The following is an 18,810-nucleotide window of genomic DNA, read 5'->3' on the forward strand; positions in this document are numbered from 1 at the left end:
CAGATAGTTTTGAGGATGAGTGGACAAAGTTCAAAACCATCGCACTATATGCATTAGAGGAGTACGTGCCAAGCAAGATCATAAGATATGGAAAAGAGCCACCGTGGTACAACAACCAAGTTAGAAAACTGCTGCGGAAGCAAAGGGAACTTCACAGCAAACGTAAACATAGCCAAAGCCTTGCAGACAAACAAAAATTACATGAAGCGAAATGTAGTGTGAGGAGGGCTATGCAACAGGTGTTCGACAAATTCGAAAGTAAAGTTCTATTTACTGACTTCGCAAAAATCCTAAGAACTGTTGGTCTTATGTCAAAGTGGTAGGTGGATCAAAACAAAATGTCCAGTCACTCTGTGACCAAATTGGTACTGAAACAGAGGATGACAGACTAAAGGACAAATTACTAAATGTCTTTCTCCAAAGCTGTTACACAGAGGAAGACTTTACTGTAGTTCCATCTCTAGATTGTTGTACAGATGACAAAATGGTAGACATCGCAATAGAAGACAGAGGGATAGAAAAACAATTAAAATCACTCAAACGAGGAAAGGCCACTGGACCTGATGGGATACCAGTTTGATTTAACACAGAGTACGCGAAGGAACTTGCCCCCCTTCTTGCAGCAGTGTACTGTAGGTCTCTAGAAGAGTGCAGCGTTCCAAGAGATTGAAAAAGGACACAGGTCATTCCTGTTTTAAAGAATGGACATCGAACAGGTGTGCAGAACTATAGACCTATATCTCTAATGTTGATCAGTTGTAGAATTTTGGAACACATATTATGTTCGAGTATAATGACTTTCTGGAGGCTAGAAATCTACTCTGTAGGAATCAGCATGGGTTTTGAAAATGATGATCATGTGAAACCCAGCTCACCCTATTTGTCCATGAGACTCAGAGGGCCATAGACATGGGTTCCCAGGTAGATGCCATGTTTCTTGACTTCCACAAGGCATTTGATACAGTTCCCCACAGTTGTTTAATGAACAAAGTAAGAGCATATGGACTATCAGACCAATTGTGTGATTGTATTGAAGAGTTCCAAGATAACAGAACACAGCATGTCATTCTCAATGGATAGAAGTCTTCCAAAATAAGAGTGATTTCAGATGTGACACAGGGGAGTGTCATAGGACAATTGCTATTCACAATATACATAAATGACCTTGTGGATAACATCGGAAGTTCACTGAGGCTTTTTGCAGATGATGTTGTAGTATATCGAGAGGTTGTAACAATAGAAAATTGTACTGAAATGCAGGAGGATCTGCAACGAATTGACGCATGGTGCAGGGAATGGCAATTGAATCTCATTGTAGACAAGTGTAACATGCTGCGAATACATAGAAAGAAAGGTCCTTTATCATTTAGTTACAGTATAGCAGGTCAGCACTGGAAGCAGTTAATTCCATAAATTATCTGGGAGTAGGCATTAGGAGTGATTTAAAATGGAATGACCATATAAAATTAATCATCGGTAAAGCAGATGACAGACTGAGATTCATTGGAAGAATCCTAAGCAAATGCAGTCCGAAAACAAAGTAAGTAGGTTACAGTACACATGTTCACCCACTGCTTGGATACGGCTTACTGATGTGGGATCCGTACCAGATAGGGTTGATAGAAGAGATAGAGAAGATCCAACAGAGAGCAGTGCGCTTCATTACAGGATCATTTAGTAATCACAAAACGTTATGGAGATGATAGATAAACTCCAATGGAAAACTCTGCAAGAGTGACACTCTGATGTACGCGCTTTTGTTGAAGTTTTGAGAACATACCTTCACTGAGGAGTCAAGCAGTATATTGCTCCCTCCTATGCATATCTCACGAAGAGACCATGAGGATAAAATCAGAGAGATTAGAGCCCACACAGAGGCATACTGACAATATTTCTGTCCACGAACAATACAAGACTGGAACAGAAGGGAGAACCAATAGAGGTACTCAAGGTACCCTCTGCCACACAACGTCAGGTGGCTTGCAGAGTATGGATGTAGATGTAGACATAGAGGTAATGCAATCTAACAAGATTTGCCAGCAATACAAAAAAACATTAATATGGTTAACAAGATCATAAAGTTTCTGATGCTTGGCAGTAGGCATGATAAGGATATGTCAGAGTTGTCAAAGGATTCTCTAGTTATGGTCTATCAAGTAACTAGTTATCTTTAAGCACAATATGTTGGCTCCTTGAGCAAAACTTTGTTTTTATCTAGACCATATAATAATAGTATTGCACTGTGAATATCTTAAACTACAAGCACAGTTTCAAAATTGTAGGTCTAAGATCTTTTAAATATTGCAGGTGAAACATATGTTCAATTGTCCAGAATTTCTATCATTTCTGAATGAAATTGTATGAAGAAGATGTCAATATGAAGCTTAGATTATTGCTATGGTGTTCCAATCACACATGTACAGCCTGTCTTTAAAACTCAGCACAAAAAATGTTACTTCCACTGTTAGACCATAAAATCTTTGCATACAAACAGGACAACTTCGGTCCAACCTCTGTGTTTTTGAATATTGAAAGCAAACTTTTTTTGGGATAGAAGAAATAGAAAGCAGCCAATTGACAGTATAACTGATTCATGAAAAGCTGTCAGATGTCAACTGGTAATGTTAGCCAGCTGAGTCTGCACAAAATAAATGTAAAAAGAAGTATTTCTGACTCCTTTTCAAGAAATGGTGAAACTAAATTAAACATCTACTGTTTTACTTTGCCTTAACAAATAAGAGGTATTGAATGGATGCCTTTAGAAAGCAATAAATAATTTCTCTTTGTAACAGGATTATATTACTTTTAAAAGTGTGGCAATTTAATTTACAACACTCTTAAGCCACACTCCTGTGTGTAGCTAAAGTAGAATAAAAACATAGCTCTTCACAATTATGAATATGAAACATCCTAAAAATTTAGTGAACAGTTAATAATAATTCTTAAATATGAATATGAATAACATCAATATTATTGTATATGGAATTTTTAACGTTGACTTTCTGTCAAATAATAATAGCCAAAAGCTGTTAGAATAATTAATTACTATTTAACTTATTTCTCAAGATCCTATTTTCCCCACACATGCCCACACCCACCTCAAAAAAATATGATCGCCTGAAAAAGATTACTACTAACAATTTGTTCATGAACTACATGTATATTGAGGAAACCCTGGTGCTTTGAGTCAAATGAGGAATGCAGACATTTCTGTGTGGATACTAATAAAATAATAATAAAATAATATTATATAAATAATACAATAAGGAATAGCAATTTTTTGTAGGGGAGGAGGAAATCACGATGAGTGGGCATAAGTATATAGCAGTGTGATGTAGTGTGAGTTAGAGGAGAAGGTGAGGAGCGAGAAGTGAAATGAAACTGTTAGTGGGGGGGTTTGCGGGAGAGAGGGAGGGGGTGAAGAATGGAAAAGGCTATTTTCTTTTCATGTAATTTCATCAATTATTCTATATAGAGCCTAGTTTCCAATAGTTCTTCTCTACTCCTACACAGAGTATAAATACAAAGAAACATAATTAAATAGAATTACACACATACAATAATTTAATTTTTTAAAAATGTTATATGTCAAAGACAAAGTAGTAGAAAGGTTTTGTTGGCAACACTAAAAATACAAACCATAACACATAACTAAAGTACAAAAACAAACAGAATATAGTGATGTGCATAAAAGTGTGTTGTGAAAACCATAAGAAATGCATAGTGCTACAGAACATCTAAAACTTAGACCAAAGTTATCAGTGTCTAATGCAAAAAAAATAACGATGTGCTAGCAGGCGGCATTTCCCGATGCAAGCAATACATCAACCGAAAATCACCATAAGTACAAATCAATTTATTCTTAAAGAACTGTTTTTCAATCTAAAAGCAAATCAAAATGTAAATAACTTAATTACAGACCACTGATGATGTTTTACCTCAATAAAGCGAATTGCGTCTGGTGAAGAAAATCACGCATTTTTGTAGTTGCAATGACTTTTGTGGCTACAACTGGGCATGTGGCATCAGAACAGCAGCATAATTCAGCACAAATCTATCATAGGAAAAGCTGTCATTCCCAAACTTTGGTATGAGTACTAACATGCAGTACAGTTTATTGATGTTATCATTATACATAATTCTTTTGCTTGCATATACACCACTGGCCATTAAAATTGCTACAACATGAAGATGACGTCCTACAGACGTGGAATTTAACCGACAGGAAGAAGATACTGTGATATGCAAATGATTAGCTTTTCAGAGCACTCACACAAGGTTGGCCCCGGTGGTGACGCCTACAATGTGCTGACATGAGGAAAGTTTCAAACTGATTTCTCATACACAAACAGCAGTTGACCGGCGTTGCCTCATGAAATGTTGTTGTGATGCCTCGTGTAAAGAGGAGAAATGTGTACCATCACTTTCCGACTTTGATAAAGGTCGGATTGTAGCCTATCGCGATTGCGGTTTATCATATCACGACATTGCTGCTCGCGTTGGTCGAGATCCAATGACTGTTAGCAGAATATGGAATCGGTGGGTTCAGGAGGGCAATACGGAATGCTGTGCTGGATCCCAATGGCCTCGTATCACTAGCAGTTGAGATGACAGGCATCTTATCTGCATGGCTGTAACAGATCGTGCAACCACGTCTCGATCCCTGAGTCAACAGATGGGGATGTTTGCAAGACAACAACCATCTGCACAAACAGTTCGACGACATTTGCAGCAGCTTGGACTATCAGCTCGGACACCATGGCTGCAGTTACCCTTGACGCCGCATCACAGACAGGAGTGCCTGCTATGGTGTACTCAAAGACGAACCTGGGTGCATGAGTGGCAAAACGTCATTTTTTCGGATGAATCCACGTTCTGTTTACACCATCATGACGGTCGCATCCATGTTTGGCGACATCGCGGTGAACGCACATTGGAAGAGTGTATTCGTCGTCGCCATACTGGCGTGTCACCCGGCGTGATGGTATGGGGTGTCATTGGTCACACATCTCGGTCACCTCTTGTTCACATTGACGGCACTTTGAACAATGGACGTTACATTTCAGATGTGTTACGACCCGTGGCTCTCCCCTTCATTCGATCCCTGCGAAACCCTACATTTCAGCAGGATAATGCACAACTGCATGTTGCAGGCCTTTCTGGATAAAGAAAATGTTCGACTGCTGCCCTGGCCAGAACATTCTCCAGATCTCTCACCAATTGAAATCGTCTGGACAATGGTGGTCGAACAACTGGCTCGTCACAATATGCCAGTCACTACTCTTGATGAACTGTGGTATCGTGTTGAAACTGCATGGGCAGCTGTACCTGTACACTCCACCCAAGCTCTGTTTGACTCAATGCCCAGGCATATCAAGGCCGTTATTATGGCCAGAGGTGATTGTTCTGGGAACTAATTTCTCAGGACCTATGCATCCAAATTGCGTGAAAATGTAATCACATGTCAGTTCTAGTATAACACATTTGTCCAGTGAATACCCGTTTATCATCTGCATTTCTTCTTGGTGTATCAATTTTAATGGCCAGTAGTGTAGTTTCTTTTTAGTGATAGAGAGCATCTCATTTGCCTCCAATTGAAGCTCTACTCCATGGTGATCAGAGATGGCTGGTTTTACAACAGATGTACTGTAGGAAAGATGGATCATGTTCATTATCATGTTATCCATAACTTTTTTCCCGTTGCCAAATTTCTCTAGTTGGCTCAAGGATAAGTGGGGTCAGAGTGAATTCATTGAGTAAGAGGTCTAGGTTTTTGGAGTTGGCGCCATTGGTTAATAAGTCTATATTTACCTCATTTTCATTATAGTATTTACAAAGCCATTTAACCCAGAAAATGTACTGTATATACAGCATGATTATAATTAAAGTTAAACTTTCAAACAGCTGTAGAAATAAACCCACTAGTCAGAATGGCATCAAATTGCAACAGAATATTATTGGGAAATGGGGAAAACGAATGGCAGACGAAAAATAGATAGTTACAAAATGTTGCATTAGATGGCGCTCTAGCATCATAATTTTATAGTGGTTGACTACAAATGACAAATGAATCATACAAAAATGCCTAAGGTGTACATTTGACATTAAACAAACTGTGCTACTCAGCGTGCGTGGGTGTACAGGTGTGATACGGTTAGTAACCTAAGCCCATCCACCAAGGCAATGCCATTCCACACCAGACGGGAAAAATCAATTTTTAATTGTCCTGCGGCCAAAAACCACATAAAAAGCATCACTCACATCAGTTTTTAATAGTCCTGAGGCCAAAAACTGCATAAAAAACATCAATCAAAATCAAATTGTATTATTAATTTCTATGTGACTCGCAAAAACATGTTCAATATACTGTCTACCATTTTATGCAACTGGTTGAAATCGAGAAACAGCATGTTCCACAACTGATCGAAGTGTTTCCATGGTCACCTTCAGAATGTGTTGCGTAATGCATGCCTTCAATGGAGCTAAGTTTGCCATTGGAACCCTGAACACAACATCTTTCAGATAGTCACAAGTCACATGGATTAAGATCAGGTGATCGGGACGGTCAGGCTGAGATTCTAGCATTTCCAAAATGGCACTTCAGCAGCTGCTTAACTGGATTTTCATTGTGTGGAGGTGCGTCATTTTTGCATAAAAATGATCCCAGCCACGCATCCATGCTGTTGGAGAGCTGGAATGACGTGGTTGCACAAAAGACACTCATAGCGCTTACCAGTGACAGTACGGGTAACAGGACTGGAAGCACCTGCCTCTTGGCCTTGTGATAAATGACGCCATAAATCCACACCACACAGTGACCTTTCCAGGATGAAGTGGTTCTGGTTTATTTGTGTGTGAATTTTCCGTTGCCCATATTTGACAGTTCTGTATACTGAAATATCCTGTCAGATGGAAGTGGGCTTCATCTCTCCACAAAATCTTCCACAGCCAATCATTGTCCAAAATTCTGGTGTATGACATTAAGTCTGAGTTTCTCCTGCTGGATTATACAGGTTGATTTAGGGGCTACCGAATTGGCCAGTAGGCTTTACAAGTTTCTCAGGCTTGCCTGCTGTGACTGTTTTAGTGGCAGATTCTGATTTGATGGGTTGTGTAATTCCATGGCAATGCACTTATTTACGCTGCTTTGTGGAGAATTTCATCTAATTTCCTTGACAATTAATTTGCTGACAATCTTTTTGCCTCTTTTATTCATGTGCAAACTATGAGTCATGAGTATGTCTCATTCTAGATTGCTGACATTTACCAGGACACATTGTGAAATTTATTACATACTGTTTAATGCCTATCATTGGTCTTGTGCACTTCCAAGCTCACTATAGGTTGTTCCATTAGATCCTGTCTCTGTGGAATATTAGTGATAATTACTTGCAATTGTTAATCACTTTCATGTGCCTGATAGTGACATTTGCTTGATTTTTGCTACGTCATTTGTACCTCCCATGATTTTAGTATTGGAGGGCAGCGTGGAGGGTAAAAATCGTAGAGGGAGACCAAGAGATGAATACACTAAACAGATTCAGAAGGATGTAGGTTGCAGTAGGTACTGGGAGATGAAAAAGCTTGCACAGGATAGAGTAGCATGGAGAGCTGCATCAAACCAGTCTCAGGACTGAAGACCACAACAACAACAACATGATTACAACACAATCATTTAATGAAAAAGATTCACTATCTTGCGCACACGCATTCATCACAGCATAAAGAGGTGCTCCAGGTTGAATGAGAGCCACAGCTGTAAAATCGTCCTGGATACTCGTGACTTTTGCACTATTCCATGACTGTGACTGTATCCATACAGTAGGATCCATCCCTACTTGTGTTTCTGATTCACCTAGCTTCTTCTAGTGCTCGCTTGGATCATTTTGTTCCACAAACTTTCATGGATTCACTGTTGTTATTTTGGATAATTTGTTTATGTTCACTTAGGTTAGCACGCAAGGTTAGGACCTGTTTTTTGAACTTATTACTGGCAGTTTTTTTGCAGTTTGAATTGATGTGAAACAAACTGTTTTGACAGTTGCACTGGAATAATTAGCACAACAAATAGCTTTACTTAACAGCAGTAACATGAAAAGCACCTTTTTGGGAGAGGGAAGTAGGAGAGGGGAGGTCAGATGAGTGGATTACAGTCAGGCCTCCCAAAATCAGTGAAAACATAGAGGAAGAACTGCAAGTCAGTCTGATTCAACCTAGAAATTCCCAACAGCTTCAAGTGCTTGTAAGGCTGTAGACAAAAGCACACAAACAATCCTGAAACTTCAGAAACAGTTGCTGTAGAGAGAAATAGATTGAAATTAAGGCTAGAAAGTAAAGAGTTAACAAGATGAAGACAGCATAACTTCTAAGATTTAATCATGGAAGGAGAATCTCAGAACTGGCAAGAATTCTTTGGGTGAAGATTGGGCGGTAACTAGAGTTTTCGAACCAGAAGTAAAGTTCAGTTATGTCACCTGTCATTTTGGGTCATTGGGGAAAAAACTTGGCACAGCAGATCATTCAAAAACAGTTGGGGTCATAGACAACAGTTTGAACTGCAACCTCAATAATACATACGAGGATGACAGCAAACACACTACTGAGAATATTACATGACAGTTTGGAGAACCAATCAGGAGATAAAAATGCTCACACATCAGTGTGACTACTGAATCACCTCTCACTTGCTCACATCACATATGGCATGGTCTACATCTTATTGGTCCTAGTAAGAGATCATCTATACAGATAATGGCAGGCTCCAGTTTGATCAAAGCATTACCAATCCCATATCAGGGATTTCTTTTTGATGGTCAATTTTTTTGGAAGTTAAAGATTCATAAAACAAATAATTTAAGCTGAAAGAGCTATTAGCAAAGAAAAACAATATCTTTGGATAAAACCATGGATCAAAAGGAATATTCGTTTAGTATGTTCCATTAAAACATATGAGACCCTACAAATATAAATAAAAAACTTCTAACACAAATAAATAATAACGAAAGGGTCAATGGATATTAAAGGAAGCATCATAGTCATCACAGGTTAATTTGGAATCACTCAAAGTGAAGATGTACTACAACATCTACATGAATACAAGATAGTGTCAGTAATATCATAATAGTGTGGAGCAAACAGAAAAAAAGGTGGAATAGCTATAAACCCAAAAATAAGAGAAACCTCAGGTTAATAAATATTTCACTGAAGAACTCTTTGAATGCTTTGTCATAACTGTAGGGCTAGTGAAAGGGTGCAAAAGCGCAGAAGTTTTAAGACTCAAAAACATGAAGCATGTGCGAATTTATCACACTAAAGTTTCTGCTCCCTTGATGATGTATATTAATGAGTAAATGTGTAAAGTTATAGCAATATTTCTGGTATTGATTAATCTTATATGATGATGTTCTAGGAACTCATGTTTAACTTTTGTATTACAGATATTTGTCTCCGTTTGGTTTCATGCACATTCTGTTTGAAGTATCCGTGGGGCTAAAGGCAGCATTGGGACATAGCAGCTGATGTTGCAATGTCAAAGTAAGTGCAGAAAGACCTCATGCCAACCACAGCTCCAAGGACTAGATAGAAGATTTCTTGAATCTGAACAAACAATACTGTTGAAGAGAACATTGAACTTTGATGTATATTTGAAAGAGTCTTTTGTCTGAAGTCTCAGGATAGAGTTCTCTCATGAGATTATCACAAGAGGTATTGTACATTTCGTGACTTCGTCTGTTAAAAAAATAACTTGTTAACGAGAAAACCAGTCTACTGATTTAAGCAGAACAGGTAAATAGCTGCTTTGCACATCAATGGTTCTAGAACTGTACAGGAGTGCAGCACTATTTTAACGGTCACAGTTGAATGCAGTATCACTAACACAAATTGATGTATCATCCCCACACAAGGACCAAACAAGCAACCAAATGGGAATACTGTGAGTTTAATGAAATATTTAGAGACACTTAACTGGAGATTATTTGTAGAGACTTTCATGTAAATTTTCTGATTCAGGTTACTTTCTACAGTGAAGTTCAAAACAAAGACTGAAGATCATAGTTCAGCAATCGCTGGCAGCTTGCTTTTAGACTATTTTTGATGAAAAAGCAGTACTACATGGTTTATCTGAACTTTACATTCCAATGTTAGCAGTGAAACATACAGATTGACTAGGTTCAGATCACAAAAAATGAACATTAAATCATAACCGGTGACTCGTACACATTGTTTAGAGATAGGAACAATGGAAATATACTTAGAAACCATATGACACAGATAAAAAATTTAACTCTTCATAACCATATTCCTGCAGCACTTTAGGTAATATTTTTCACCACAGCAAATAAGGGAAAAAATGTACTTGGCATAACAGATTAAACACCACAACAATAAATGCAAAGATGATCTGGAGCGTTATGTAACAAGAAACAGATGAAAATGATGTGTTGAAAGTAATTATGTTTTCACACAACTGCTGTACCACGCTTGATGATACATTCACAATCAGTTGGCAACTGAACTCAATAATAATTAACAATGTAGGAAAAGACAGACTGCTACTTTCTGTAAAGAAGGCATGTTAAGTTACAGACAGGAACAATTAAAAGACACTTATATAAAGCTTTCAGCCACAGTCTTCATCAGTAAAAGAGAGACACACACCATTCATACTCACAATCAAGCACACTGCATGGCGCTAACTCCAGTATCTTGGCCCCTCAGGCATCTCTGGTCCAAAATGCTGGAATTGGTGGTCATGTGTGCATGAGGTGTGCTTGCTTCTGTGTATGAATGGTGTGTGTGTGTGTGTGTGTGTGTGTGTGTGTGTGTGTGTGTGTGTGTGTGTGTGTGTGTGTCTATTTTACTGATGAAGGCTGTGGCCAAAAGCTTTACATTAGTGTCTTTTAATTGGGCCTGTCTGCAGCTTAACATGTCTTCTTTATCGTAAGTAGCAATCTGTCTTCCTACATTACTGATATATCAAGTTTCCATTGTTTAAACTCAACAATTACTTCACCAGAGACTGCATCTACAGTACTAAAAACCAGACAGATACAAATGCATTATATTTACTATTTACTGTTTATAATACCAACAGTCATTAGTTTGAAAAATATGCATGGGGGTGGGGGGTGGAGGGAATAGATAACATTAAGTAGTCATAGCATCAGTGAGGAACTGCACTAATGGTTCCAAAAAAATCTCTGTCCACATCAAACCTACTGATCACCAGCATTCCCTCCATTTGGACAGGCTTCATCAATTGCATTTCAAAGAATCCCTTCCATACAAGCATGTCACCTGCAGATGCTGCAACTGCAGTATTAAGAAATTCCTCAAGCAGTATACTGAAAGAAATGCCAATACACCAGCAGAACAAACTGCTGTTTTGCCTATGCCCATAAAGATCATCTTCTATATCCTACACACTTGAATAATTTACATTTCCTGAACACCTACAAAAAATAGTTCCCCAGTTCGTATTAAATACCACCCAAGAATGAAATACTTAAATCGTGTTCTCTGCCATAAAGACTAGAGTCAAGAAATACCCTCACTATAATTCATCACATCCATCTCAAAGTAGCATTCCACCATGAGTGCATCAAAGTAGTATCCTTGACTTGCCCATGTACAATCTCGAACTCCACATTCAAACCACATCGGTCATATTCCTATCAAAGATCTAGGTGCAAGACCTGTCCTGTACATTCACCTATAATTTCCTCCAGCCTAATCACTGTCATTACTTATACATCAAACAATACATCTACATCTATACTCTGCAAAACCACCATGAAGTACATGGCACAGGGAACATCCCATTGTACAAGTTACTAGGTTTCCTCCCATTCCAATCACAAATGGAGTGTGGGAAGAGCGATTGTTTGAATGATTCTGTGTGTCCAGTAACTGTCTAATATTATCCTCATGATACCTATGTGAGCAATATGTAAGGGGTTGTGACATATTACTTGAGCTATCATTTAAAGCCTGGTTTTGAAACTTTGTTAATAGACTTTCTTGGTATAGTTTACATCTATCTTCAAGAGTATTCCAGTTCAGTTCCTTCAGTATCTCTGAGAGACTCCCATGGATTTAACTAACCTGTGGTCATTCATGCTGCCAATCTCTGTATACATTCAATATCACCTGTTAATCCTATTTACTTTGGGTTCCACACAATTGAGCAGTATTCTAGAGCCAGTCACACAACTGGTTTGTAAGCAATCTCCTTTGTAGACTGATTGCACTTCCCCAGTATCCTACCAGTAAACCAAAGTCTAACACCTGCTTTACCCGTGACTGTATGAGCATTCTATTTCATATCCCTTCAAAGTATCACACACAGGTTTTTGTGAAGTGCACAATTTTACATCAAGTTCTGACTGAATATTTATGCAGCTTCTTCCAGACAGTCTTTCATTACAGATAAAAAAGTCTGAGGTTACTATTAATATTGTCTGCAAGGTCATTAATATACAACATGAACAGCAAGGGTCTCTTGGGCACACCTAAAGTTACTTCTACATCTGACAAATGACTCTTCATCCATGATAACATGCTGCCTCCTCTCTACCAAAACAACATCAATCCAGTAACAAATTTCACTTGATACCCCATATGATCATACTTTTGATAATAAGCAGAGGTGTGGTACTGCAAATACACCCTGAGTGGCCATTTCTGAACTGTGGTCAAAAGCCAATCATACCATCTAGCTGCACAGCATGGTGCACAATGCAATGTGTTTGACTTCAATGAAGCAGCCTCATAATCCCTGTCTCTGGATTTCACCCAGCATCACCAGTTTTGAATGTGCAAGTGAGAACTCAGACTGCAACATACTCCATGCCAACGTCTCCCTGCTATCAATGTCCACAAGCCTCTACCCCATGTGCACAACATGCTATTTATTTTTAGGACTAGATCATTCACAAAGGCACAGCAAGGATGTCACAGCATAAATTACAGATTTGGATATGGAAATAGCCAAATTATACCAGCACCTGGGATGCTATAATGTACCTGGACTGTTAGCTGTACTGGAAACATTTCCTCAGAAGAAGACAGCAGATGATCTTGTTTAGAGATCATCTTAGTAAAGCTAACCTGTCACAACAATGGGTAGAATTCCTGAGAAAAAGGTAACCAAATCCACATTCAAGTACAGGCAGACATATAAGGGCTGCATTACAAACCAAAGTGCAAAGCAAGTCAAAATTGGAAGTAACACAATACAAAATGTCAGTGAATCATAAAACCAATTTCCAGAGGCCAATCATTTTTCTCCACTTGAAGTCACTCATTTGTTGGTATTGCATCATCTGACTGCACTAAGACAGACTGACACTTGCTTTCAAATTTCCACATTATTGCATGGCTCTTCACAACATAAACTTGGAGTAGGTCTGACCTCCCTGTCTCAGTCCCACAAGAGAAACTACCACTCTGCTGACAGCCTTATTTCTGTTGCAGTCATAATTTGCTGGAACACTGTTCCAAGCATACTCGAAGTTTGCATCCTTCTGAGGTATTCTACTTGAGAGAGATTTCTCACAAACTTCAATGAAATGTCATACATAATTGAAGGAGTAAAGGTAAGCATCCAAAAAATAGTTGAGCCTCAAGTATAAAGTGAATGGTTGCCTTTGTTCCTTCCATTATTTGTATTTCATGCGGGACTATTCATTGTCAATATGTACTTACCTATTTATCCAGCATTTCTGGATCATGTGTTGGCCTCACAATCTGCCTTCAGTGACTGTGCTCTTGAGCTGTTTCAGTACCCTGTTTAACTCCCAGCTGCCATAGGTCTTTCATGGCTTCGTCCATCCACAGCTCCCTGAGTCTACCAAGTGCAAGTTTTTCTATAAGTCTTCCCACTAGCACTACTTTGGCTCTATGGTGTTTAGCTATGTGAGCTACATATCCTAGCCACCAAGGTCTTCTAGTTTTAATTTTCTGCACAATGGTTGGTTGCCGCATCATTTCATACAGTTCCTTGCTCTTCCTTTCTCTCCAGCTCTCTGCCTCTTACAATGAACCTAAAATCTTTCCCAAGATTTTACATTCAAAAGCAGTTTTTCATCAGCTTTACAAGCAGAGCGCGATACTGCATTGAGACAGCCATGGTGAAAGTCGCAGGCACGAAAGGAGGAAAAGCTGTGCACCCGGCATGTTTATACCAACTTTGGTCAGTCGTGTGCAGGACATCTACATCTATATCTACATCCATACTCCGCAAGCCACCTGACGGTGTGTGGCAGAGGGTACCTTGAGTACCTCTACCGGTTCTCCCTTCTATTCCAGTCTCGTATTGTTCGTGGAAAGGAAGATTGTCGGTATGCCTCTGTGTGGGCTCTAATCTCTCTGATTTTATCCTCATGGTCTCTTTGTGAGATATACATAGGAGGGAGCAATATACTGCTTGACTCCTCGGTGAAGGTATGTTTTCGAAACTTTAACAAAAGCCTGTACTGAGCTACTGAGTGCCTCTCTTGTAGAGTTTTCCACTGGAGTTATCTAGTATTCAAGCAGTGGGAGAACAAGTGTACTGTAAGCTACTTCCTTTGTTTTCGGACTGCATTTCCTTAGGATTCTTCCAATGAATCTCAGTCTGGCATCTGCTTTACTGACGATTAATTTTATATGGTCATTCCATTTTAAATCACTCCTAATGCCTACTCCCAGATAATTTATGGAATTAACTGCTTCCAGCTGCTGACCTGCTATATTGTAGCTACATGATAAAGGATCTTTCTTTCTATGTATTTACAGCACATTACACTTTTCTACATTGAGATTCAATTGCCATTCCCTGCACCATGTGTCAATTCATTGCAGATTCTCCTGCATTTCAGTACAATTTTTCATTGTTACAACCTCTCAATATACTACAGCATCATCCGCAAAAAGCCTCAGTGAACTTCCGATGTTATCCACAAGGTCATTTATATATATTGTGAATAGAAATGGTCCTATTAAACTCCCCTGCGACACACCTGAAATCACTCTTACTTCGGAAGACTTCTCTCCATTGAGAATGACATGCTGCGTTCTGTTATTTCGGAACTCTTCAATCCAGTCACACAATTGGTCTGACAGTCCATATTCTCTTACTTTGCTCATTAAATGACTGTGGGAAACTGTATCAAATGCCTTGTGGAAGTCAAGAAACACGGCATCTACCTGGGAACTAATGTCTATGGCCCTCTGAGTCTCATGGACAAATAGGGTGAGCTGGGTTTCACATGATCATCATTTTCAAAACCCATGCTGATTCCTACAGAGTAGATTTCTAGCCTCCAGAAAAGTCATTATACTCGAACATAATACATGTTCCATAATTCTACAACTGATCAACGTTGGAGGTATAGGGCTATAGTTCTGCACATCTGTTGGATGTCCCCTCTTGAAAACAGGGATGACCTGTGCCTTTTCCAATCTTTTGGAACACTACACTCTTCTAGAGACCTACAGTACACCACTGCAAGCAGGGGGCAATTTCCTTCACATACTCTATGTAAAATTGAACTGGTATCCCATCAGGACCAGCGGCCTTTCCTCTTTTAAGTGATTTTAATTGTTTTTCTATCCCTCTGTCATCTATTTCGATATCTGCCTTGTTTTCATTTATGTATTCTGACACATACAGTGGCATCTATTGATCAATTGTCATGCTATTTCTTTTCCTTCTGCATATGTTTTCCCCCTTCTCTGATAATATTCCATTGCAATTTGAAGTCAGACTGACCAGTGGCGTTATTTCTACACAGTGTTTTGAAAGTTTAATTATAATCACCCTGTGTATTTGTAGAAGGAGTCAAAGACTTGGTAATAAGTCGAGACCAGTAAAGTTACCTCTCACATGACACCAGGTTGAATTATATAATAAAAAAATTATAAGATTGTCTCTGTGGGAATATATGACAATTTTAGACATAAACATTTTGCATAAACATTAGGTCATGAGAAAGCTATCCGCAAGATGGGTTCCACGATTGCTCATGTTGACCAACAACGGAGTCGTGTGAAGTGTTGCAAGGACAGTTTGAAGCTGTTCAGGAATAATCTGCAGGACTTTAAGCATCGTTTTGTCACTGTGGATGAAACATGGATACATTACTATACTCCTGCAACCAAACAATAATCTAAACAATGGATTACCAAGAGAGAATCTGCACCAAAAAAGGCAAAGACCATTCCTTCAGCCGGAAAGGTTATGGCGACTGTCTTTTGGGATTCGCAAGGGATAATCCCCATCAACTATGTGGAAAAGGGTAAAACTATTACAGGGGAATAGTATTCATCGTTATTGGGCTGTCTGAAAACTGAGCTGCAAGAAAAACGCCGGCAATTGGACTGCAAAAAAGTCCTTTTCCATCACGGCAATGTACCAGTACACACCTCAGCAGTTGTGGTCGCAAAATTAATAGAAATAGGATTCCAACTCGTTTCACATCCCCCTTTTCTCCAGACTTGGCTCCTACGGACTACTATTTATTCCCCAATTTGGACCAGCGGCCTTTCCTCTTTTGAGTGATTTTAATTGTTTTTCTATTCCTCTGTCATCTATTTCAATATCTACCTTGTTTTCATTTATGTATTCTGACACATACAGTGACATCTACTGATCAATTTTCATGCTATTTCTTTTCCTTCTGCCATATGTTTTCCCCTTCTCCGATAATATTCCATTGCAATTTGAAGTCACACTGACCAGTGGTGTTATGTCTACACAGTGTTTTGAAAGTTTAACTTTAATTATAATCACCCTGTGTATTTCTAGAAGGAGTCAAAGTGGAATCTGTTTCACATTTCAAGTACCTAGGAAGCATGATCTCAAAAGATAACACCATTAAGCAGATATTACACACAGAACGACACAGAAAGCATCCAATTTTTACAGACAAATCAGAAATCTTCTCTGGGATGATAAAATGCCAAGAGAAACAAAAGTGACTGTGTATCACACCTATTTCATACCAATCCTAACATATGGTTTAGAAACATGTACCCTACTAAACAAAGACCTCAGCATAATTCAGGCAACAGAAATGAGATTTATGACAACTATGAACCAAACAACTAGAATCGACAAAATCAGGAATGAGGTGAATAGAAAGGTAGCTGGTGTTGAGGTTCCTGTTACCAGTGTCATAAAGAAATGCAAGCTTCAGTAGTATGGGCAAATAATGAGATGAACAGTCGAACACTTGGCAAAAGGTATTTCAACCTGAACCTTGCACGAAGAAGACCATGGAGAAGACCAAGAAAATGCTGGGTAGAGACTGTAAGATCAGATGTGGAGGAGAAAGGACACACATGGGAAGCTGTCCTGGTACAGAAAATATATGAAGACAGAAGGAGATGGCGAGCACTCCGGGAAATTGGAGTTGGAAAATGATGATGATCATTACTGTCCTTTTATCAGATGCCTTTCTTGAACACAATGTTAAATAATATTAGTAAGATAGCATCACCTTGACACAGACCTGCATAAATATCAAACTACTAGGATATCTCTCCCTGGTATTTCACCTTTGCTCTTGTTTCTGCAGTGCTTGTTCTCACCATGCTCACAAATTTACTTGAGACTCCATACTCCCTACGAATATTTTAAAATAAACTTTTTCATTATTTATATGCATTAGATAAACTGTTACAAACTGGACAGGAAAGATATCATTCTAATAATCTTATACAAACCTGAAACCAGTGCTGTCCCAAAAATGGTTTAGAGGACCTACTGGAGGAGACATCAAATCAATGTATGCTTCCAGTTCACAACTTCTTCTTGCAGGAACAATTATAACACCTTAAGAAAAGAGATACACATTTGAGTATTCACTGTACTTCCACACTGCAGAAGGAAATGATCATCTATCATGATACTCACAGAGAAATATTGTCGTCTTATAAAAAGTCATCATGGTAAGTAGTGGGTTGTTCTATAGGACATTCAGTTGTGCTCTAACCTGTTTAGAAAGGCACAGGTAAGTATGGAGAAAATATAACTTATATCATAAAATGTAGCTATAAACACTTGATATTATTTACGACAAAATTTCCACATTTAATAATAATTCCCCAACATATCACATGTTTTTAATTGAAACTCTATAAACAATATAATAAAATGTTATAAATGAGCTGGAGTACTAGCTTTTCAGAGTTGCTAGACTTGTAATATCTGAAGAGGAATAATTAACAGCGCAAAAAAAGACTCCAAATGCATGTAACGCAAATGACAACTGCAAGTCCTATAAGGAGAAAGGAAAGCAGATTATCTAATAATAGCAGCAGAGACTGGCATCTGGCTGACAGCCACAAAGAAAAATGAGCGTGTAATGAAAAATCCAGAAAGAAAAACAAGAAAAACAGAACAAAGTTTTATTAAGCAGCCTAAAATTATATGCCTTATATTAATTCTAAATTTATCAGCTTTACTAATAATAAATCAGATTCACTGGAGCCAGTTCACACCAAGGCCAACATTCATTTGGTCACCTTAATGATAGGTGATGCATTTCTTGCTCAATTCATTTGTTTCTGGACTTCAAATCACCTCAATTCAAAGGAAAAGTCATTACATTCAGAAAAGTGAAAATATACTGTCCCACACTACAATGAAATTTGCTGACATTTTAATTAATAGAATATGTTTCAGTGCTGCCTCAGTCATTTTATTCATATGAGCTGGCCTCCTATGAGTTCTTCTAGTTTCTTAAGCCAAAAGAAATTAGACAACAACAGCTGTTTCTGAATGATGATGCTGTAGTATCTATTAACAATGAATAGCAGGACATT

At 38.5% G+C, this 18,810-nt stretch overlaps 1 protein-coding gene across 2 annotated transcripts in view; it reads right to left on the bottom strand.

Moving 5' to 3' along the window:
- Positions 1 to 18,810, bottom strand: part of LOC124612795 (alpha-L-iduronidase) — a 244,535-nt gene that overhangs the window by 193,289 nt on the left and 32,436 nt on the right. For both annotated transcript variants that reach the window (XM_047141198.1, XM_047141197.1), the window contains exons 2-3: positions 17,900 to 17,978; positions 17,710 to 17,818 (exon numbers count right to left, since the gene is read on the bottom strand). In XM_047141198.1, the coding sequence (XP_046997154.1) occupies positions 17,710 to 17,818; positions 17,900 to 17,933 (143 nt within the window). In that variant the 5' untranslated portion in view covers positions 17,934 to 17,978. The remainder of the gene's footprint in view (positions 1 to 17,709; positions 17,819 to 17,899; positions 17,979 to 18,810) is intronic.

Source organism: Schistocerca americana, chromosome 4 (assembly GCF_021461395.2).
Source record: "Schistocerca americana isolate TAMUIC-IGC-003095 chromosome 4, iqSchAmer2.1, whole genome shotgun sequence".
In the NCBI taxonomy this organism is placed as follows: Eukaryota; Metazoa; Arthropoda; class Insecta; order Orthoptera; family Acrididae; genus Schistocerca; species Schistocerca americana.